The 24,455-nt window shown below is 41.0% G+C and overlaps 1 protein-coding gene across 1 annotated transcript in view; it reads right to left on the reverse strand.

Annotated features, from left to right (window-relative positions):
* LOC121348854 (neural-cadherin-like) overlaps nucleotides 1–23,483 on the reverse strand; it is a 61,015-nt gene extending 37,532 nt beyond the window's left edge. Inside the window, exons 1-6 of the mRNA XM_041458810.1 lie at nucleotides 22,463–23,483; nucleotides 7,463–7,660; nucleotides 6,163–6,388; nucleotides 3,579–3,783; nucleotides 1,777–1,888; nucleotides 338–587 (exon numbers count right to left, since the gene is read on the reverse strand). Of these exons, the coding sequence (XP_041314744.1) occupies nucleotides 338–587; nucleotides 1,777–1,888; nucleotides 3,579–3,783; nucleotides 6,163–6,388; nucleotides 7,463–7,660; nucleotides 22,463–23,483 (2,012 nt within the window). The remainder of the gene's footprint in view (nucleotides 1–337; nucleotides 588–1,776; nucleotides 1,889–3,578; nucleotides 3,784–6,162; nucleotides 6,389–7,462; nucleotides 7,661–22,462) is intronic.
* Between the last annotated feature and the right edge of the window lie 972 nt (nucleotides 23,484–24,455).

A 24,455-nucleotide genomic window follows, 5' to 3' on the forward strand; every position in this document is an offset into this window, starting at 1 on the left:
TTTTTCTGCCTGATTTCCTGTGGTGGTGGAGGGGTGCTCCTGAACTGTATAATCTGAAATTATTGCTCCGGATATTTCAGTACACACTGGAAAAAATAAAAATGCATAAAAGAGATATAATAAATAAGAATAAAAAAATTAATAAGATATATAGTGTTTATATACTACCTTTTTTTTTTAATGAGAGTTTCAGAGTCAAAATATCACCCCCCATTTGTCAGACCAGCTCTCAGCTTTGACTGAGCAAAAGCCAATTGCCATTCTGTGATCAGCCATTCAAACAAAAATATAAAAAGCAACAGTAATAAATAACAGATTCTGAAGAATTTGTATTTACATAGTCTGAGAAAACTCAGGCGCTTCATCATTCACATTGGAGACATGGATCCTAACAGTTGCTGTGCCAGTCCTGGGCTCTTCCCCCTGATCTACAGCCATGATGATGAACTCATAGAGGTGGTCAGGGCGCTCATAGTCCAACCGTGTGGCTGGAAAAATAGTGCCATGAGAAGTAATGCTGAAGTCTTGGCTCAGAGTGTAATACAGCAACTGGGCATTCTCCTTGGAATCACAGTCAGTGGCTGTCACTGGTAGAAGAGAAGAGAAAGATATTGTGTAGGTCAAAGTTGGTGAATTGGAATGGTAAGTACATTTACTACTACTGCAGCAGGATTTGCCTTGGCATGTGGTGCTTGACATCAGTCAGAGAACTCTGCTGCCCCTTGTGCTTTTGAGTGAACTAACCCTTGCTCAAAAATAGGTAATTTAAAAAACCAAAAGTTAAGTTCCTGGGAGAATTTAGATGCTAGATCTTGACTTTGTTAAAGAGTCCTGTACCATCAAGACTATATTCTCACATAGAGAAGTATATTCTCATGTCCACCTCACCTACACTGCTGACTTAAAATCACTCAGATCACACACTGGGAAATTAAAGATGGGATATTTACATATATTATTCAATTGATGCCCATTATGCATTTGTCAGATCCTATTCACAACTTACAAAAATCTATGCTAAAAGCACAGTTACAGACCAGTAATTAACAAACTACCATTAGTACAGGATAAATAACTAAGCAGAACAATAGGAGGTTATAAATAGTAACTATTTACTAGGGAAAAGCAATTTTCCAGCAGTTGAATTTCCTTTTCCCCCCTCAAGATTTAGAGAAAGTTTATGGAAGGGTTAAAGACAATACAGGGCCCTTGTACAACTGCTTAATAGACACAAATTTGTTTTCTTGCTACACTTTACAGAGCACCACCACTTGAAGCTCAAGCGCCTGGTCTCCCTGGGAAGAAGCAGTCTTCTTGTCAAGCATCCAAACAAAACCTCCCACAGAACAGTTAAAGTGTACAAGAGACTGTTAATGCAAGAGAGCAGAATTCCTACAGCAAGCCCACACAGGACTCAGAGACAGAGAAGGTGAGCTGAGGCGTCCATAACTTCTGATCCAGGATCACTCTCTTCCTTCAAGAAATGTAGCAAGACTGCTACTATGAGCCTGCTGCTGTAATACCAACCACAACAAAGTTCTGTTAGTTCAAAATTCCACACAGAAAATCTGTTTCTTTTGCCTTCCTGTCCCCCAAAATTGTTTGGGCTGTGGCACCAGTAAATAACTCTGACATGAATCTACAAGGTGTCATTTGCCTTCAGAGAGCTGCAACTACCCATGCTGGGACAAGTAATTTTGCTTTCTGAACTGAATTCTAAGTGGTGCAAGGGAGAAAAATACAGTGAACATAATAAATGGCTTCAGGAGCACTAACCTTGGAGAAGTGCAGTTGTCATAGGAACTGTTTCAGAAACACCGACTTTGCTGTAAATCGACTGATGAAATTCGGGGGCACAATCATTCACATCTGTGATTACAACCAAAACCTTAATGGAGAAGAGGGGAATGTTAAACGGCAAAGTGAATCAAGGGAACTGCCTCACTGCTCTGGAAATACCACATGGAAGAATTTCCCAAAAACATCCTTGAAGTCTTCAGGAGCTATAGGATAAGACATTTTTCTTAGATTGCTCTTTTTCTGCTGAGTGCCACTGAAATATTACATTCCAAGATACTAGCAATTGCCAAGTCCCTGACCCTGCAGCAATGTTTTCCACTCACCCTTCATCTCCATTGATTATTCCTTATTACTAGTTTAAAGGAAAATGCACCATCTGCTTGCCAAGCACCCTTTTCCCATTATTTTTATCTTGCACCACTTCTGTGATTTGTAACACTAAAAACTCTACTGCCAAGCATATTACATTTTAGCATTATAAATCTCTAAGACCAAGTTCTGAATTTAATTACAGCAGCACAAATCAGATATAAGTGGAACTGATCTCCAGGGAAGTGATCACAGCCCCAAGCCTGACAGGGCTCAAGGAGTGCTTGGACAATGCTCTGAGGCACAGGCTGGGATTGCTGGGGTGTCTGTGCAGAGCCAGGAACTGGCTTCAATCTCTGTGGGTCCCTTCCAACTCTGGATATTCTGTGGTTCTGAAAAACCAAGTAAGAGATACAATTTTGCCTCCAACATCTTTACAAATGCTTTCTTATCCCTGTGTCAAATATGAGTCCACAGTTTACACTCCCAACAGTAAGGAGTTTGTAAGGGAGCCTTTCTGGTGGCTCATGCTGCACCTCATGCAGTTAGTGGAGGCATTCTGCCTTACAGAGCACCAAGCAGAGCTGTATTTCATGAGCCTTGCAGAGCAGGTATGCATGAACTGGAGCTTCTCTCTCTACCATTGAGGTTGTATCAGTGTAAAGCAGGTACAAGTTAAACTACCTCTAGGCTAAACATATTTGTAAATCATCTCATAATCCTCTTTTGAGTCATATTTTACCACTCTTCATCTTGTAGTACACAAGGGTCAGCTGAAACTATCAGGCTCTGGTGTGCTACAGCCAGTGGTTGTTACACTGGCATACTGCTTCCTGTCTCTGTGTCCTCACACTTGATGCTAATAATTCTGTCTCCAGCTCTCTATCTTATTTCCTGCAGCAGGAACAAACTCATAATGTATGCTTTTCCTAGCTCAGTGAATCTCTGAATTCAAATAACTGTAATAACTATATTAAGAAATATTTTGGTGTCAAACAGCTTTCTAAAATACCACAAACCATCAGCTTTTAATATCACTGAATTTTTATTACTTTCTTGTTTTACGAGTTCACTTTGTGTTCTTGATACAAAACAAGTAATTCTTAGTTCCTGCCTTTGTTTTAGAGTGGAATAATCTCAAATGTACTTCATACTTGATGATAGTAGAGTTAGACAAAACCTCATGTCTGGCTTGGCCACACTCATTTCCATGTGTTACCAGATAAGGCTTGGGATCTATGATGGGATGGCATATTGATCCCTCAGAAACAGCTTTTAGAGCATCTGCAAGAATGAAATCCAAGAGTACCTAAACCACTCCTCAACATCTCCCCACAGACAGAAAGACTTTTGAAATGGACAGCAGAACAGTCAGCATGGAGAAACAGGAGCTCCTGGTGAATCTCCCCAGATTCAAAAGGATGAAGGAAAATGGAAACGCACCCAGGCTGCTGGAGGGGAACACCTACCTCAGCAGCAGTGCTGAACTGCCCCTCGCTCTCCTCTGCCCTGACCAAAAGGAGGAACTGGTGGGGGTCTCCTTCATAATCCACACTCCGAGTTAGACTGAGCTCTCCTGTTGCTGGATCAATGCTGAACAGACCCCCAGGATTAGTGAGCAAACTGTAGCTCAGGGATTTCTTTTGATATGAAACAGCAGTGACTGTAAGAAAGCTGCATTAAACGAAACAAAAAGAGAGGACTCAAGGACATAACACGACAACGTGAAAAATATGACAAAAGCGATGCATATCAGAAACGATGGTGCAAGCCTGCAGGTCTGCTCAGAGGTATCCTCAATGAAGTCAGTGACAGCTGTATCTAAACACCAAATTCAAGCATTTTGTTACACAGTGCTTCTATCACCTTGGGGTTAAACAGATAAAGATTCTTGGAAGCAGAACACAGTAAGGATTAAAAATGCAGGAGCAGAGGATTTAAATTTTGCTGCAACTGAATTTGCCTACTTCAACTTCCTTTTGTGGTAGTGATGGTTTTCAGGCAGAAAACTAAAAGATAAAGCAAGATGAAAAAGATTTGTTTTAATAACAGCACAGTAAGTTTGCTGCAGTCATACCATCCTAAAGTTCCAATAGATAACAGCAAAAGGATAAAAGCCAGGCCGTAACAGCAGTGTGAGTTACAGCTTACACTGGACATATATTTTTAGCTCATCTGACACTATCTTTTTTCCACTGAAGTGCAATGTGTTTCAAGCCTTCAAGTGGAAACACCCACAATAAGAAGAAAAAGAAGAAAATTAAAACTAAATATTTTTAAAGGACTTAAGCCAGAAAACTAATTCCTCAAGTTCTCTTGCTTTAACATGCAAGTTTCTTAGGAAAAAGAATTTAATCTCTTAGGAGAACACACCAACATGATCCTGTGGCAATTACAGTCAAAAAAAACACAAACCCATTTTGTGCAAACTCTTTTTCATCCCCCCTGCATTGCCATGCTGCTGTGCCTCACTTCCCTCTGGTGCACTACTGCTGTGGGTCATTATCTCTCCTCAATTTTCTCCTGTATTTTCCTGTGCTGAGGTCTCACAGGCAGTTTTAGGCAGTGCATGACTGCATTCCTGCCAACAGGAATTATTTTGCTCTCCTTCCAACTCCCTGTTCTGGCTGCATGTTCAAGCCACCTCTGCTCTCCTGCCAGCACTGAAAATCTCAAGGCCATGCTGGGAGCACATTTAACAACACAACTGAAAACTTTTTTTGCCTTTTTTATCTTTGTACCTCCTCGGCTCAGGCTGCCTGTGCAGCTGTAGCTCATTGGTGTGACAGGCAGACCAAAGGAAGGGAAAGATTTCATAATGCTCCTCTGCTCAGCAGCAGCCTTAATCAGGCTCTGATTAGGAAATCCTAAACCCAGAAATTCAGTGATAACAGCAATTCTGTTCTGGTTTGGCAAACCAAAACCACTACACCTGCATAATTGGGTAATTGGTCCAATAATTATGGATTTTCATGGAAATGGATTTTCATGGCTATTTCTGGCCAACACATTACAGAAACAACTTCCACACTTTCACTGTGTATATTCAAACCTTTTTAGATGTAATAACCACACAAAATACTGCATTTCTTTTGGATATTTCTAAGTCATTTGATCAACTGACTAATCTATTGTCATCTAAGGTGTGCAAACCTATTTTTAATAGTGATAAAAAAGTTATGAATAATTTTTTTAAAATTCTAAACATTATTGAACCCAAGACAGCAGGTGACTGTTGGACATTATAGTATTTTGCAGTTATTCCATTTCTTTTATGCCTGTGCAATTTAATTTTATTGCAATTTAAAAAAAAAAAAACTTATCTACTAAGATTTTTGTTTTATATCTTAACAGTTCTTAGTTATTTAGACTCTGTAAAACTGAATGTTCTAGCACCACAGATAATATAATATGAATAATAGTTGAACTGCCACAGAAGGAACACATTGACTGGACAAAAGTATTCTCAATTCAAGTGGAAGAGAAAATATTTGTTGTAAGAAAAAAACTGTTTGGAAAAGAAGGGACTTATGTTACTAACATTTTCTGTGATACTTCAGTTGACATGGTCATCGAAAGGATGGAGAAATAACATGGAAAGTTCTGTGGCATCTTCATTTTAGCTCAGTTTGTCATTGTGATGAAGACAGGAAAAAGAATCTTAGTTTTTCTAATTTTCTCTTAGTGGAGAAGGCACTTCTCCAAATCTGACACATAAAATTAATGTATTCTTTCACACAGGATATCTTTCTTCATGATGTAACGGTACTAATTTGTATTCTGCATTTTGTTTGAAAGTTAAGAAACAATCAACCTTTCCATATCATTTCAAAAACTAAGAAAGCACAACTCTTCCATAGCACTTTTCCCTTAAAAGGGTGACTAAAACAATACATCATCAAACTGTGTCTGGATCACTTCTATTAAGAGACCTACATTGCTTCTCACAGTATTAATTTATGACTCACAAACAATACCGAAGCTCTGGGGAGATCAAAGAGAAGTCCAAAGCAGAAGCACAGCCTCGCTGCACTGTTGTGAGCTGTTACTTACGGTTCTCCTTGCGGGGTGCTCTCAGGAACATACACAGAGTATGAGATGTTGGTGAACTGGGGTGGTCGAAATCCAGCAATTACAGAAACAGAGGCTGGGGATCCTCTGCTTCCGAGTTTATCTGCTGCTAGTACAGTCAGCAAATACTCCTTGTCCCTCACCAATGGCAAACCTGTTGTTTTAATCCAGCCAGTGTCCTTCTCAACTTCAAATCTGTCTTCACCACCTGAAAGGAACACGTCCACAAATTGTCATCACTGAGAACATTTTTGTTTGATTAAAATTAGGAGGAGAATACAGTGTCAATTCCCAAGTTGGCTTTGGCTTAGGATCAGCATGTACACTAAGTCCAAAAGTTTGTTTAGAACTTGGAAATCAGTCATTACATTCATTGTTCATGACTGCATTTCAAAATTCTATTTCACTCTCTAGACAATTATCACTATTTGTTATCATTGAATTATAAAATCGTTTGGATTGGAAGGGACCTTAAAATCCATCTCATTCTACCTCCTGCCATGGCCAGGGCCACCAGCTTGCTCCAAACCCTGTCCAACCTGACCCAGGACATTTCCAGGGATCCAGGGGGAGCCTCAGTTTCTGTGGGCAACCTGTGCAAGGGTCTCCCCCACCCTCACAGCGAGGAATTTCGTCCCAATATCCCACCTAAACCTACTCTCTGTCAGTTTAAGCCACTCCCCCTTGTCCTGTCACTCAAGGCACTTCTAAATAGTCTTTGTCCATCTTTCTTTTATCCTCTGAAACTTTGCTGTTGCTTGACCCCAAATATCCCTTACCAGAAAATACTCACTGGAGAGGTATTGTTGCTCCTCATCTGCCCAGACACTTTTGAACTATTACTAAAAGGAGTTTCTTAAAAGGAGACACACAAAATACTATCACTGAGTTTGTACAAGCTTTGCAGAACCCAGACCTTTAAAAATTTATTACAAATGAACCAGAAGCATGACTCCCACAAGGAATAAGAACATTAACCCTCCTCTCCACCCAACACACTACTCCTCCACAGACTGTCTCATAAATACAGTCCCCACTGCCTCCCCTTGCCAAAGCCTTGGGATTACTGACTGCACCAGTCCCCATCATCTCCAGGGATATATATGGGCAAGAACTGAATTTTGCAAAGAAATCTGTCCATACATCAATAAAAGTTGATTTTTCTCACATTCAGAGCTGAAGGTTTATGAACCTCTTGCAGGAGGAAGGGAAATTCAAGCTGAGGATTAAAAGTCACAATCATGAGGCATAATACTCAGGGAATGGGAGGGTTAAAATTTACCTTCCAAGAGAAAATATTCTACAGATCCATGGATCCCTTCATCTGCATCCACAGCAAGCAACTTGTACACTTCAGTCCCTCCTGCAGCCTCAGGGGAAACCACAGCCAGGAAGGGGAAGGGCTCCATGGCCCACTCAGGGACGTTGTCATTCACATCTGTCACAGTAAGTGACATGTGCACCAGGTACCAATCCTTCCCTAAAGGTCACAGCAAAAGGAAGAAATCATTAGACAGCTGCTTCATGGCACTGAGAGTAACAGGAACCCATCAGGACCTGAGTGTGCACTTGCTGCAATACTGCTGGCACATAATCCAGAAAAACATGGAGTCTGAAGTTCTTCTGGAATGAACAGCATCCAGAAATAATGTGGGGAAGAAAAAACCAGCACAAGCACTGGGGATAACCAGCATAACCACACAAGAACTGCAACACTGGGGCCACCCATATCACATTCCTCTAAGATCTCTTCTTCGGAAAAATCACACATTCTTAAATTTTCAAACTTTAAACACCTTTTTTCTAAAAAGTGTTTCTCTTTCTGAAGAAGGAAGAAAAAGCATCAAATGTTTTGTTTATGCAAAGTTACAGCAACTCTAAATTTTGAAAGTTAAATACTTGTTGCCAAAAAACTCTAATCTGCCCTAACCAGCGATTTGCCCTTCTATAAAGTTCACTGAAATGCTAATATAGTTTTCATTCCTATTTAAGTTGAAATATTATTAAATACATACAATCAAAATCCAGAAGAACAAACCACCACAAAATGGAACTTCAAAATTTTCCAAAAATCAACAGCACAAGATCCTTAAAAATTGAGGACAAAATGTTTATTATACTTTTACCATTATTAAATTAACTCATGAAATAGCAGTGCTCCTAAGAAGTAGTAAGTTTCACCCAGGTGTTATGTTTGCTCAATTATCCAATCACAAATAAAAGGCCAAACAAAATTAAACGTAACAATAATTTTAATGAAATTTAAATAAAATTGTTTAAAGTATATAAAATTGAATACAATCAATAAATTGGCAGTATAATTTGGTTATAATAAAATATAGTCTGGTTCGGGTAATGATGTATAAGCAAAATTACCGCGGGGTACGGAGCGCGAGGGCCTTGGGACCCCTGCCACCTCACGTACAAGCTTGCCAAGCCCAAAATTCCCCCCTTTATACTGTCTATTATCAGCATCCCCTCCTATTTTCGATTCATCACCCTGGTGTCTCCACCTTCATCTTCATCGCACATGCGCCACCATCTTTTAGGGGGTCGCACCACTCTTTGGGGGTCGTCCAGATGAAGGCCGCTCCTCTTCCTCAGGTGTCCTTTATTTCACCTTTGGGTTACACATGCGCACCAAGCTAATATCATATATGCCAAAACCAAAATTATATAAGCCAATATCATAAATCTTGTAAATTAACATATTTCTGATTTCCACCCAAGTTTTCCCTCTTTCAGTTAATTTTAGCAAGCTTTATCTGACTCCTTTTCCTGCCTCAAACATCTGCAGAAGATAAACATCTGCAGAACATCTGCGGCGGACCTTTCCCCTCTGCTTTCCTAGCTTTTTACCTTTTTAACCATTTTGTTATCTCCAAATATTGATTACTATATCCATATTGATCACTGTTTCAATTTTATCAGCACGAATCACACCTATTTATCACACAGGTATTGCTGAAAAGGTGGCAGAAAGGACACCTGAGACACTGATGGAGCAAAGGGGTTTTTATAAATGATAATTCTCAGTAATGTCAGGAAGGACAGTATGAATAAAACTTGGGCCTGTGGGCCAGCATGGCTTCCAGCAGACCTTGTAAATAGTTGTGGCCAGAAGCCAAGGTGATGTTCCTGCAGGCCATATTTAATGCCTCTGGCTCCAGAAGTGTGAGCCCTGTATGGCCCCAAAGGCAGCACAACTGCACTGGCACTGCACTCTGCTCCAGCCTGGAATGTGGCCCAGGCCAAAACTGCCATCTACACTTACAGCACGACTTAGCCACAAGCTCAGTAATGGATGTGAAGTCAGAAATTTTAAAGTTGATGGTGTTAATACTTGATTTCAGTGTTGATTTATTATTTATACATACATGAAAACATACAACAACCATTTATTTTCAAAACAGCTCTACTGGAGCTGAAACAATGTGGAAAAAGGAACATCTAAAACTACCAGTTTTAATTGAAATCTAATTAATAATACAAAAACCCTAGTATTTAAGTATATATTGAAGTAGAAAGTGCTGCCAAAATATCTAATCTTGTAGACAATGCCAAGGAAGCCTGTTCTCCCAGGAAGTTCACTTAGGCTGAACTGCTGTATTCATTTTCCCTCTCTATTGCAGCATTACATCCCTCTACAAAAAACATCCACATTCCAACTAAAATCTGTTCCCTTGTGTGAGGTGTGCATGTACAGACATTCTCCCTTCACTCCCACAGAAGCATCACCTCCTGCAGCTTCAGCTTGCCACACTCAGGAGTTCCTGTCTGCTGGCACGTGGCAAGTTTAGCATAGCACATCACAATCTGCCATCTGTGAACAAGCAGCTCGTGGGCTGTTGGAAAGAAAACTCCTTGGTGTTGTGACTGGCAAAGTCAAACAGAAGTTTCTTAGTTTAGATTCCTGAGACTTAATCCATCATGACCTTTGAGTACATCTATTTTTACCCAGAAAATTCTCTTAACAGAAAAAATCAGCAGTCACCCAGGATAACCACTGAGGCTTTCTTGAGTTCACCTTGTAAAATTGTACTAATTCATCTGTATTTTAAACCTGTGAGTCAGTACATGGCCATTTTTTGTTTCTCTAAAGAGCAACAAAAAGTGTATTGACAGTAACTTTTTAAATCCAAATTAATTTCTTTGTAATTATACCCTGTACCCAGAACCTAATGCTTCAGGGAACATAATATCAGTTTTACAGTAGCACATATGAAAAAACAGTGCCTACAGCAAAATCCAGTATCTAATTTATCAAACAGTAAATTACATAAGTTGTCAGTTTCCTGAAAAATAAGCTGTATTGGGTTTGCCCATTAAACATGCTTTGCACCACTGTAGAACATGTATGCATGCAGCATGTGTTCTGACATTTTCAAGGCAAAATTCCCAGTTACTATGAACATCCAAGTCTTACAAAGCCTTCCTGACTGTGAGACCTGCTGTGTGTCAGGTATTACTGCAACTCTGCAGAGAGAAGGGAGAAGGGAGGCCCAGTGTAAGGATGCTCAGTTCAGCTTCTGCAGACAGACGTTCTTCAAAACAGTGCCTGTGAAGCCAAAGTTTCCAAAGACAAACTCAAGCTGCCTCACCACAAAACAGGTGACACTGAGGTGAGAGCACAGTTGCCCACTCTGCTGTTGCACTTCCCTTGCAGTCACCCAGGTGTAATTCCCTGCAGCATTCAGACAGACTCTGAGAGCAGCTGCTTTGCTTTCTCCTGTGTGTAGGACAAAAAGAGCCACAAGAAGTCGAAAAACCTTTAAAAAAACCCAAATATGTCAAAAACAGCAGCATGTATATTACTTCTCACTCCTAAATAGTACAGATGTGTTTTAAATAGATGTGTTCTCATGTCAAAATGTGCATCCCAAAAGTCCCAGGCCAACCAGTCCAAGACACCGGAAGAAAATGCAGAGGAGGGAATGTGCTGGACATTGATCCAAGGTTAAAACACACCACAGCAGCACACACCAGGGTAAGCTCTAAATGAGAAGTGCCAAATGCAATCAGTGACTGCTTGAACACTCCTAAATTTTAATTAAAAGGTGTCCAAACAGAGTAGCTGCAAAAGGGATAAGTTAATGTCAAAGTTGCCTGTCTCTTCTCAAAAGAACAGCTCTGGTGGAAGCTGCTCCCAGTTTGTAAATACCCACTATTGGCCTAGTTTGCCTGGGCATACTGTGGGCTTAAAGTAGCAGCACTAAATTAGAAGCTGGGTTAAGAACCTCTGAAAATCTGCCCCTATAATAGCAAGACCTATTGAGGATTTGAATGCTACCTTGGTAACCCTGCTAGGAGTAGAAAGGTTACTGATGTTTGTCTCTCTGGAGTCTGGAAATCATTCTCCTAATCAGCTCCTGAACTCAGTCTGGTTCAAGTCCTGCTAGAGTTCCTAACATGCATGTATTATGTATTCCTGTCTCAAAAAGTAAGTCCCAATTTAAGAATAATTCATTTTTATTGAAGAAGTATTGAAGAAATCTGGATACAAATCCCACTTTTGTCACTCAACCAATGCCAATTCACTGAATGTCTCTCTGGAGTCTGGAAATTATTCTCCTAATCAGCTCCTGAACTCAGTCTGGTTCAAGTCCTGCTAGAGTTCCTAACATGCTTGTATTATGTATTCCTCTCTCAAAAAGTAAGTCCCAATTTAAGAATAATTCATTTTTATTGAAGAAGTATTGAAGAAATCTGGATACAAATCCCACTTTTGTCACTCAACCAATGCCAATTCACTGAAAATGAATATGCTGATACTTACAACATACTTGTAATTGAGAAACAGTTGTAAGAGAACTGTGCAAAAGTGCATAAGGACTAAGCTTAATCCTAACATGCTCTATCAAAATTCATTGCTCAAAAACTCAAAGGACTTGGGCACATTCCTCCAGGTACTTGTATTTTAGCATTTAGGAGACCTTAGTGTCATTCTGACATCTTGGCAAGACCAAAGCTTTCAGCAATATATTGGTTACTTCTGAAACATGTGAATAACCTTAAGAATTTTGTTAGGACAGTCAGGACAGTCAGCAGGAACTGCACTGCAGGTAATGGAAGAGACAGCATTTAAGTGCCTTTCTTGACCAGCATCCATTTCCACTGCATATGACTCCACAGATCTTATTGGTATATTATCTTCCTCCATCAACCCCAGATAATTTGATTCATAAGACAAAATGCTGAATAAATCATCATGATTTCCCAGATAAAGGCAGTCTGGAGGAAAATGACTGCAAGTAAATTTTCCCTTGACTGCATGCCATATATCAAAGGAAAAACTACAGCAGAAACACCGCCCAGGACTGGAGTTCTCTGCAGAGACCTACAAATGTGACCTGACAACTTGTGGAACAACATCAGGGTGTCCAGCGAAGCATGATGGACAAGGACTTGCCAGAGGACAACCAATGTGATGAAGAGACTGACAGCAACAATAATGTCTGTGTAATATGTGGATGTCTAGCAGGATTAAGCATTTCAAAGTACATGTTCATGAGCATGATGTTTTTTAAGCATAGCTCCACATTGTAATTAGCACAGCACGTACTTCCAAGTTTTTCTTGACTGTAATTACCACGACACACACAAAAGGCAGTCTTTTGTGTTTTGTAACTGACACAGCTGCTTGCCTGCAGAACAGACCTTAAACCAGACCTTAAACCAGATTTTCAACTCATTTTGAATAAGGTACATAAAATTAATTTTCTCTCTTACTTATGAAAATTTTTTGTGCTTTAAGACAGTGGATGAATAGAAATTTTAGAAATATACACCTCGCTATAGTTCAGGTGTCTCAATGCCTCTGTCCATCAAAACATCCCCCATATGTACCTTACAGATATATTAATGTGTACATCAGTATATAAAAGTAACAGTACGTGATCACGAATCTGCATTCATATATTATGGTTAATAGTAGTTCATTAGTGCTATATGTGCAGTAATATTGCTACATTATGGAAGAAAATAATATGTTACAATTCCACTCAAATCTTAGCAGAAACAGCTTAAAACTGATAATCCTCTGTGGATTTGGGTTAAGTCCTACAAACACACAGAGAGGTTCTACTGAAATTATCTGTTCCCAATACCAGCCCCTGACAAGCAGTGGAGATACCTGCCACTACATCCAGCAGTGCAAGTCAACCACTGCTGAGACCCTATGTCAGGAATCTGACCCAGGCTTCATTTTCCCAAAAAGAATTTTCAAACTCTTGTGTAACACAATAGCAATTACAACTGTCTCAATATTAAATGCTAGATGGTTGACTTTCAAGCCAGGCACACCATAGATATCTTACACAATGTCATCCATTCAGAAGAAATCCTACTCAAAGAACGGTTCTACTAATCAGATTGTTGGCACACACACGGATTTTGCATTTGACAGATTTTCTTCCTAGCTTCACACAACAGAAAAATTTAAATTGCTTTCTCAAAGATACTGAGCAAGAGGAGATAAAACACAAAATGGCCCTTGCTGATCATGAACATGACAGTAACATAACACTTATGTCAAAATTGAGTATTTTTAAAAGTCATAGAGAAAATAATACTTCCTATCCAAAAGGGTAAAATCATATTTTTATTTAATCAGAAAGTATCTTTCCTCTTATTTTTCTTCAGCATGGAATCTAATGAAAACAGGTTCTGTAAGTAGATTGCTTTTCCCACATATTTTTAAGCACCACTTATTTGCCCTTTGCAGTATCAAATCTAAGCCCCCTCCATAGCTCTCTTTTCAATTTATACAGGAAACTAAAACTAAAATTATAAACTCTAGTCCAGAGGTTTTTCCTACTTTAGCTGCTTAATTCCCTATTAGAGTCAATTCGTGTATCATCAAAAATCCTTCTTAGGGCAGCTCATCCTGAAGTCTGCTTTTTTTCTCTCTGATATTCCCTCCAGTTGGAATTACTTCCTTTTAACTTAATATTACTGACAAAAGCTGTAGCACTGAAATTCATTCCCTGTCGCCAAAATCAATCTTCATAATCCACTGCTGAAACTTCATCATAGGTATCTATCTATAATTGCTTATTTTTCATGCCTATCTGTGGTTGAAAACTGATAAACAGAAGGATTTATTATACTGCCTTGCTCTGAAATCCAACCACATTAGGTAAGGTAATACACTAGATGGCCACCTTTCTGCTCACAGAAAATATATATCATCACTCATCATTTTCATCCCTTGGGAAAAAAAAAAAATTAAGTAACTTGCTGGGAAGCTTAATCATAGTAAAAATGGAAATAAATGGTGATGAGTCAGTAAAAAAATAGGGAAAGTCTCTAAAACATTTAAACAGCAATAACAACAACAACCAAACAAAACAGAAAACAGGAAAAAGCCTTAATACTCACATACTATGAAGACTTGGTTACACTTCCCACATCGAATTTAAGATATACAGAGGAACTTAGGAAGGGAAAGCCCTCTCAAAATCATTAACTTCTTGGGACAGTTCAAGTTAAAGACTTGTCAAGACGGAAGAACATACTGAAAATTACAAAAAGCAATCAGGTATGTTGATGGGATAATGGTTCTCTTCTGCTTTAAGTTTTTACAGCTTTACTGAATCCAGGCTTATTTGAAAAATCTCTTCTGTGATGTTCACCATCAATTTTCTGGGAAGGGATTTTAACATAAAGTAACATGAACCAGTTGCTCCAACCTGCTATTGCAGCTGGTTATAAAGACTCATTGGATTGCAGAGAGCTATTATAAACTGATACACCCAGTCATTTCAGACAGCAGCTAGAAAAAATATTCCCCCACCTACCAATAAAGTTACACCAAAGGTGGCAGGAAGAAGGCAAAGGATTTAAAACTTAATCATTCAGTAAACAGCAACTTCTGAAGGCTCTTCTGGTTAAACCAAGCCTTGAAAATCATGCCTTCTGAAACAGTCTGACTGCAGTTTCAAATACTGTAGGTCAGAGCTCCTCTAAACTCATCTCTTTTCACCATGTCATTTTAAAAGATGCTGTCAATCTGTGAAATCCAACGTATTCTCAGACTTCTGATTGCATTAGGATTATATGACTGTCTTTTCTCTCAAAAATCCAATGGATAATTCTATAAGACGAGACTTGGAAATAAAATCCTTATATTCATGCAAAATGTAGGCTTCTCTGCATCAGTGTAATTGATAAAACTGACAATGCCAGACATTCTGATTTTTAAAAATCTGACAATAGAGAATATGTAGTTGACTGAACATGTCTCTGCAATTGTGGACAAACATTATACATTCCTTGAATGTTCTGAGGGAAGAGGTATTGTATTATCATGATTAAACCACAAGGGGTGAGAAGCCAGGCTGCTCCTGGCATTTTCAGGTCATTACAATTTCTTTTTAAAAGGAGATTATGAGAGTGTTAAAAGTCTTGCAAGCCTTGAGGTTACTATTGCTATTACATACTGCCCTAAATCCATCAGCAAATTAAGTATTCAAGCTGGTATTTTTCTTTATGGCTTGTGGGTTTTTTTAGGTTGCTCCCACTTTTTACCTTAAATAGACAAATGTTTTTTGAAAACTTGGGGTGTTTATTTGGGTTACTCCAAGTTAAATGTTTGGAGTTGGTGGAGAGGATCTTGAAGTTTGGAAGACTCTGCAAATATCATACTGTGCTATTTTAAAACCTCACTCTGTAATATGTCTTCATGTAAAATACCTACTGAATACAGAGTTTGGGAAGATACATTTTCAGAAAAAAATCTTAATGCCCTAAGCCTCTAGCTGCAATCAGGAGAAATCTCTTTTCCCATTTTCTTACGATAACATGAGATAAAAAGCTACTGGTTATTGTACCCAGTCCTACTGTATATCCTTCAAAAAATAGGACAATTATGCACAAACATTTCTCTACTGTCATTTCTGAAAATTCCTGAGGTATATGATGGGCTACTTTTAAGTACAGTAGTTTGCTCATTCATAAAACATAAACCTTCTAAAGAGATAACTTTGATGGGCTCAAGCTGGGGACAGCCCATGTTCTCTCCTAATATGCCTCATCTTTTTTGCAGACAGAATAATGACAGCCTGGTATGTCTCTGCTCCTTACCATCATACAGCTTTTAAAATAGAAGTTAAAGCAAACCAGAAAACAAAAGTAAAGAAAACATCAGAGGAACTCAATGATCATGGCAGAAAGGATATTAGCATAAATAACCAATTAAAAGACATTAAGGTGATGACCATGTTACCAGAGACCTCCAGTGTGGCATCAATCTTCTGAGGATGGCAGACAGGGAAACCAAGCATGCTCAGATGTGAAATAGTGACTGCAAATTAATAATCACAACAGACATTCTTAAATAACAAAACATGTGTCTTAATGAATTACTATTGATTGCCAAAAAACATTATCATTAATAGAGAACTTGGCTAAAGCAGAAGCATCTACTGTGCCACTGTAAGACGGGAAGTTCTCACAAAATTTTTCTTAGAGTTTCTTGGGGAAAATCCAGCTTGTTTTCTGTAGTCTTTCCTGTGCAAGGAGGAACAAATTTTTAAAAAAGGAAAAGAAAAGGTAGAGGTACAATCAGTAGCCTCACCAACAGAACCTGCTGTACATCCTTGGATCATTGTGGAATCCTGGAATGATTTGGGTTGGAAGGGACCTTAGAGCTCATCTCATTCCAACATCCTGCCATGGGCAGGGACACCTCTCACTAGACCAGGCTGCTCCAGGCCCCATCCAGCCTGGCCTGGATGTTCTATAATTTATTTGTTCTATCAAATTGTCAAATTTGTGCTGAAATTTAGTTAGATTTTGAGAAAAAAGGAAGTTCATTTCTTTTGTAGAAACTGAATGTTTGAGATGATAAACAGCCAGAAGATCTAAACATCGTTGGTGTTCAAGTCACAGCAGTCTCAGAAAGATATTTTTAATCTAACTGGAATAGAAAGCAGAAAATTTCAAAATATTCAGACTGATCAAACATCTAGATGGTGCTCCACAGCTTCCTCAGATGTTCCTTTCTCCACAAATCAGTAACATTCCAAGCCTGTAAACCTGTCCTGAATGCACAGAGAACACCTTTTTTTTTTTTTTTTTTTTTTACTTAAGTGCATGAAGTGCATTAAACTGTTGACAGCTGTAATTCATGAAAGAGGTAATAAGAAATCTAAAAGGCAAAACATCACCCAGAAGCTACTTAATTCTTAGGGATGATCCCCCCAGAATCAATACAGCTAGTAAGGGACTAAGGTCTGAGATAAAATTAAAACAGATGATCCTTGACTTCCAAGCACGAAATCCTTCAAGATGAAAATATTTCTAAAATTGGGATCTCCACTCTCTATGTTGATTTAAACAGGATAAATATATTTAAAATACAAGACATGCTGTTAACTGTTGGAAGGCATGTCAAACATCACCATCAATGAATCCCCTGATGAGAAAAAATGAACGACAGGAGATTACAAAGCTAATGCCCATGGATCAAGTAAGGTCAAGGGAGCTTGAGACAGCAGGATTAGAGAGGTGGGATCTTTAATGCACTTCCCCCAAGCACTAATGGAATAATCATGGCTCCTTCTCAAATTAAATGCTACCCCATGTTGAAATATTAATGTGTATGACAGTCTAAGTAATTTTACCTTCTGCTCACTGAGTAAAAACTTAAAATAGCATTATGCTTTTGCAAAGAGTAAATTGTGTCCCAATAAATTGGATGGCATAAAATCCTCAAATGCCACCAAAAAATCATGAGCATAACTATCAGTCCTTCCAGGCAAGGCCAACTGAAGAATATAACCCAGGGCTGAGTGACCAATGGGATCACCAGAGGAAACTCCTCCTCAAGGACCATGTGCCAAAAAACACGTTAAGCCCTGAAATTCTGGCATTCTCTTTAGCATTTCATGGCACAAACTAATGCATAAAATTTTCCTGGTGTTTCCCTTTGGTTTGAGGTTGTAAAGTTTGTGTTTTGGTTTATTTTCTTTTGGATAAAATGTTTGCTAATTACAAAAAAACAAAGATTGCCAGGTCATTCTTCAATTTCCAGTGTTTTCAGCTCTCAAGATTGGTTTTTCTCTCCAGTGTCAAGGCAGAACCTCACCTTCCAGTATCTGAAGGAGCCTGCAGGGAAGCCAGAGGAACACCCTTTGTCAGGAATTGCAGTGACAAGAAAAGGAGTCATGGGTACAAATTGGAAGAGGGGAAATTTAGGTTAGGATGTTAGGAAGAAATCTTTTACTGTGGTAGTAAGAGACTGGAACAGGTGTCTCAGGGAGGTTGTGGATGATCCCAGCCTGGCAGTGTTCAAGTGCAGTTTGGGTAAAAGCTCACCTGAAGCTGAAATACCAACCAAGGCAATATGTCCTCTCTTGTCCAGGCCCTGGAACTCCTCCACAGGCACAGGAGAATCCATTCCATTTAAAAAAAAAAAAAAAAAAAAAAAACCAAAACGGGCTCCATTAAAAAAAGTCCAGATTTTTCTGTTGCTACTTTCTAGTGACTTATTACTGACTCCAGAAAACAAAAAGTATGATAAAACTAAGTATACAAAGTATAAATAAACCCCAGAGAGATACACAATGAATAAACAGAACTAGTAACATAGTATTTCCTCTACAGACTGCAGTTAATTTTATTGTAGCAGTAAAACAGACCAAATTCTTATTTCAAAGGATAAAAAAGATTTTTTTTTGGGCATCTACATTAAAATAAAACCATTACATTGATAACCAAAATATGTTCACTTACAAACCAACCACAGCATGTAATGCTCTGGTAATGATAATAATCATTATTATTATTTGTGCACATCATTACCACAATCTTAGAGCTCAACTGCAGCTTTGCCAAAAATCTCTACCCTGAATGCTGAAAAGCTCTTCATACTGCAAAAACCCCTCAAATCTACCCCTGACATGGGTAAAAATACAGCAGCACAAAGGCTGTGGTCTACCAAGAAATACTCCAGGCAGTGATGAGTGAGTGTGTTACACTGGTAGGTACTTGCCAGGCCAGGTGGAGTGAGCTCCATTAACTCATGCCTTCAACAAAATGCAACTCAGAGAGAAAACCCTTCCTTGTCATCAACATGTGGGAAATATCTGCATATTGACATGCTAAAGGTCTGGTTGCTGCTGGAAGCCCTGCCCTGCACACACTGCTGTGCTAATTATCCAGGACAGAATTGAGAGGAAGTAAACAGGAAAATATTCAAAATTCTCTTTTAGCTAAAGGGGGAAAATAACAAACATGCAGTCTGTTACATACCACTTGAGGAAAATTGAATTTGGGCAAAGAACATCTACACAGTCCCATTTATGAGCTAAAGAGTGGGGGTTGTCACAACCTAGGAATAAACTGCTCAATGTTGCTTTATTACCATATACCCATCTTCTTGCTACTAATTTGAGAAAGTTCCATCAGATTTAAAAAAAAAAAAAAAAAAAAAAGTTATTGTGCCCAGAGATGCATTAGGATCATTTCTGGCACAATGCTTTTAAGCACTTTTTACTGGTGTAAGTAATGAAGTGCACATTACAAATGAATCACAATAAACTACACTAAAAAGATAAAGGAAAAGAGGGTAGACTTTATATGCTAAAGTATTTAAACATCTTGTCTTATCCTGAACACCATTGCCTGGGCTGAAGAAGAGCATCATGACAGAATTCATTATTGCTTCCTTTCAGTGCACAGTTACCAGGCAGCAAGAAGAGTGGAAGGTGAAAAAAAAATATTGAAGAAATTAATACAACTTTACAGCACTTGAAAATAAATAGACACCCGATACCATAAGCTCTAATACTAGAAACCCACAGCTACTGAAATGTTTATGGTTATGTGTAATGTAAAATAAGTGACCACAAATGTTAAAAGCAAAGTAATTAAACTGGAGAAAGAACTTGCACTTTTATTCACAACAAAATTCAGTGTAGCCATCTCCACACTTTAACTCATCCTGAAAGATGACTTCTGTAAATATTTTGTTTTCTCCTGGAGGTTTTGCAATATTCTGCAACTATGTCAGACTAAGTAAAAGACATAGTTATGCTAGGCATCTTTCTCCTATCCCTTCCTTTTGGTTTTCTTTTTTCAGATTACTGCAGTTTGGACTATGAGTGAGCAGAGAGACAGAACTTTCTAAATCTGTTTCAAAGTATTATGTTAAATGTATTTAACTCCTATAAAAGGAGTATGAAATCATTCTGCAACTTCAAAGAGTTTTAAAAGTACCAAGTCATTATTAACCTTTAACTGATGAATACAATAGCATTAAGATGTATTTTGAATTTGGTCTCCTTTAAACCAAGAAATTTAAAATCATCACTCCCTAAAGTATGGCATTTGGACTGTCCACAATTAATTGCTGCCTACCTTATCTCAGACTCAGAACTTAGTCCTAGATATTTCTTAGAGATTCATTCTCTTACTACTACATACTACCAGCAGTAATACATTAGGCTAGTGGAAAATGCTCCAAACTACTTAGTGAAACTACATGATGGTAAAAAATAATCCCTGAAATTAAGTTAAAACTTGTTTCAGATTTTCTTATACTCCATTAGCAAGCATTGCCCTGGAAGTGAAATCTCGGGCATGGTAGAATGACAAGCTTTGTTCCAGGCAATCTCAGACTTCTATATTCAGACTAGGTAAGGGAAAAAACGATCACAAAGGTGAGACCAGCAGTAACCCGAGGCAAGGTTAGCTACCACTTCTCCAACAACATCTTCTTGATCCTGACAGAGGGAACTGACACCAGCAAAGGGCTGGAACTTGAGCTACATGACAGAGTGGTGAACATCCCAGCAGCACACTCGGATTGACCCGATGGCTTCTGTCACTGCCTCGGAGCAATGACATTCCCCTCGGCAGGCAACCTTGCTCAAGACTGACTAGCGGGGGTAGGACACACAAAGTGCTGTGTTTTGGAAATTGGTCTGTCAAGCCCTTGGTCTGCAGCCAAAGCTCAGGCTGGAACACAGTACAAAGCCAGTGCAAGTGACTGACACCAACACGCGACAGCGACAGGCACGACAAAACCCCCGACAGAACGAGAGGAGGATCTGAGAGCTGCTCCCCAGGACCCGAGCGAAAGGAGCTGCTGGTGCAGCCTTGCTCCACAGGGGGAAGTATCCGTGTCACCGAAACTGTCAGCGCTAATTAGAGCCCTGCGGGCATCCTCAGGGATTGCGCAGACCGAGGAAAAAACTGCCTCTCACTCCTATGGGCTGCCCCTCAGTCACCAATCGGGCGAGATAAGGGAGAGGAATCGCGTGGGAAGCTTTTCATCTCTCCCGCCTGCGCTGCTCTGTGGCTGAGGGAAATCGCCCTGAGCAGCTGTGCTGCTGAGCAGTTTTCGTTTGCACAACCACTAAAGTCTCATCATGCCAAACCCTCCCTGAACCTTTCCAAGATGAAATCAGGCCAACCGACTCATGTCTTCTGGTAAGATTTTCTCCGGAATACTCATTCTGGGCAATCTCTGCAACCTTGTTACAATCACAAGTAACATAAAAATTAAAAAAGCAACATGGTGAATGGGTAGAGATATCCACCATTCATAAATTAAAAATATGCTTAAACTAACCTGTATTTTCATAGGTGAAAAGTATTAACCAACATCAAAATTTAAAGGAAAAGAGAATTTTAAAAAGCAATATGTGTAATCAGCAAACGAAATAATCAATTGTATTTAACTTGAGTAAGAGCTTGTGAAAAATGACAATTTAAGCACAGACATGTCATTTTATTGGTGTACATTAACTCCTGAGATATTTTTTTAAAAGAACAGCTACCTAAACACAAGGGCACCAGTCCTGCAAAACCCCACATCATGCTTGTCAGTCAAACACACTCAACTTTAATAATGACTCAACACTCAATGGCTTCAGCTGCATGCTTCAAATTAGGCATTCACCTTACAGGATGAGCGCTATGGAGAATATTTTAATAGCAAACACCTGTGCTGTGCCTCAACCACTCACTAACAGCTAAGAATTCTAACCGGTGAAACACTTAAATTCTGCTGAACACCTTACTGCTCCAAGCATTTTCACATAGCTGCACAGTCCACTTTTCCAAAACTGCATAGTGCCTCTTGTCACTTCTAGTGGTTTTAATACTAATAGTTTACAGATTTAAAGGACCAAAACTACATTCCGCAACACTGCATATGACGCCTGATGCTAAACCACCGTTAGGTGCTTTGTCTCCAGCCACCTGGAGACAAACTGTCCTCGGACTCTCTGATGGGACAAGACCACTACTTCGTCTAAGACTGCCTAACACCCACCTCGCCGCTCCTGGACGCGGACGACGAGCTCCCAGGTGGCCACCGCCTCCCTGTCCAGGGCCGCTCGCAGCGTCACCTCGCCGCTCTCTCGCTCCACGCTCACCGGCGACTCCTCGACGGGCGGCGACAGCAGCTCGAACCACGCGGAAGAGAAGCGCGCCGGGGCCAGGGTGGCCAGGCGGATGCCCGGCCGGGCGTTCTCGGGCAGGGCCAGTGCCAGGGGTGCGGCGGGCGGCAGCGCGGCCCGGCGGCGGCGGGGCGGCGGCGGCGGGAGGCGCTTGGGCTGCGGCAGCACCTCCAGCTCCAGGGGCTCGCTGAGTAGCGCGGGCCGGCCGCGGTCCCGCGCGTAGAGGCGCAGCGGGATGGGAGCGCGCAGGTGGAGCAGGGAGCTCACCAGCACCACGCGTCCGCTGCGCGGCACCACGAAGAAGTGCGCGCTGCGCGGGAGGGCGAAGTAGCGCAGCTCCGCGTTGGCGCCCGCGTCCGCGTCCTCGGCCCGCGCCTGCCACACCTGTGACTTGAGCGCCAGCGTCTCCTCCACGCGGAGCTGCGCGGAGCCGGGCCCCACGAAGCGCGGCGCGTTGTCGTTGTCGTCCAGGACGCGCACGGTGAGCGCGGCCAGCTCCGCGGGCGCGGCGCCCTGGGGCGCGCAGCGCTTGCAGCACAGCCCCAGGCGGAGCGAGTACAGCGCCCGCGCCTCGCGGTCCAGCGGGCGGCGGGTGCGCAGCCACACGCGGGCCGTGCGCGCGTCCAGCGACACCTGGAAGTGCGAGTGTCCCTCGCCCAGCAGCTGCAGGTGCCAGCGGCGCCCCTGCACCTTGGCGCACCAGGGCTCGGGCCCCAGCCGCGTCAGGGGGATGCTGAGCCCGCGCACCCGCGTGCCCGCCGGCCGGTTCTCCGCGACGTGCCCGTCGAACGAGGGTGTCCTGCGCGGGGCGGCGCGGGCGGCGGCCAGAGCCCAGCACAGCAGCAGGCAGCCGGCGGCGCGCCGGGCTCCGCGCCGCGCTCCGCGGGGGCCCATGCCGGCTGCGAGCGGCGGCGGCTGCGGGCGCTCCCCGCGCTGCCCGGCCCTGCCCGCCGCTCCCCGCAGTGGGCGGGCGGGGAGGGGCCGGGGCACGCTGGGCCGCCCCCGCCCTGCCTTCCCCCGGTCCGAGAGCACGCGAAGCGAACCGTCCCGTGCGCCTGCTGTAGGATGTCCCCTCTGGCGAACTGCCCAAATGATCCCGCTGTTGTAACAACCTACCCCTCTCTTTTCCTCCTCCGGCAGCTGAGTTCTTCCTCTACGCGCCGCGGGCATCGGTGCACAGGTGATGTCCTGCAGTCTGTCACATGTCAAGCAGGTTCTCCCAGCACTCCGGTGTCCCCTGAAAACATTTAGTTGTTGATTTCTAGGCAGCAACCTATTCTAAAATGCCAGTTTTGCTCTCAGCTTATACTTGAGCGCTGTCACTGACCTAAAGTCACATCTTTAGTCACAATTAATCAGCTCCCTTATATCTCCCGATTTGTGAAGGTAAAAAAATTCTTGATGAAATGTAGCTTGACTAAAGAATGTTTCTGGTGATAACCAGAGAGAAATATAACCCAACATTTATTTGCCTGTTTGGATTTTTGGAGTAAAACTAAAAACCCAATAAAACTAAATTTCACCATGTTATGACTACATAAATCAGGGATGTTGTAGAAAAAGTTACTAGATTATGCAATTCCTCTTCAAAACAGATCAGTGCTTTCAAGAATAAAGTCCAAAACAATGTAAAATGGGAATTGGCTGTGTTTATGTAGTACATGAATCATTTAAGATTAAGAAGCATTCTGAGATTAAAGAACAGCAAAATAATAAAAGATACTCTATTGGTCACATTACTCAAATTTCATGAGACTGAATAATGTTTACATTTCTCATAAAACAGTGCATTTCCCTTATGTACACCACCCAAGACTGTGAAAAAGTTCATAGACTCAAAATTGTGCTTCCCTATAAGCCTTTTGG

Source organism: Pyrgilauda ruficollis, unplaced genomic scaffold, assembly GCF_017590135.1.
Source record: "Pyrgilauda ruficollis isolate IOZ18807 unplaced genomic scaffold, ASM1759013v1 scaffold13, whole genome shotgun sequence".
In the NCBI taxonomy this organism is placed as follows: Eukaryota; Metazoa; Chordata; class Aves; order Passeriformes; family Passeridae; genus Pyrgilauda; species Pyrgilauda ruficollis.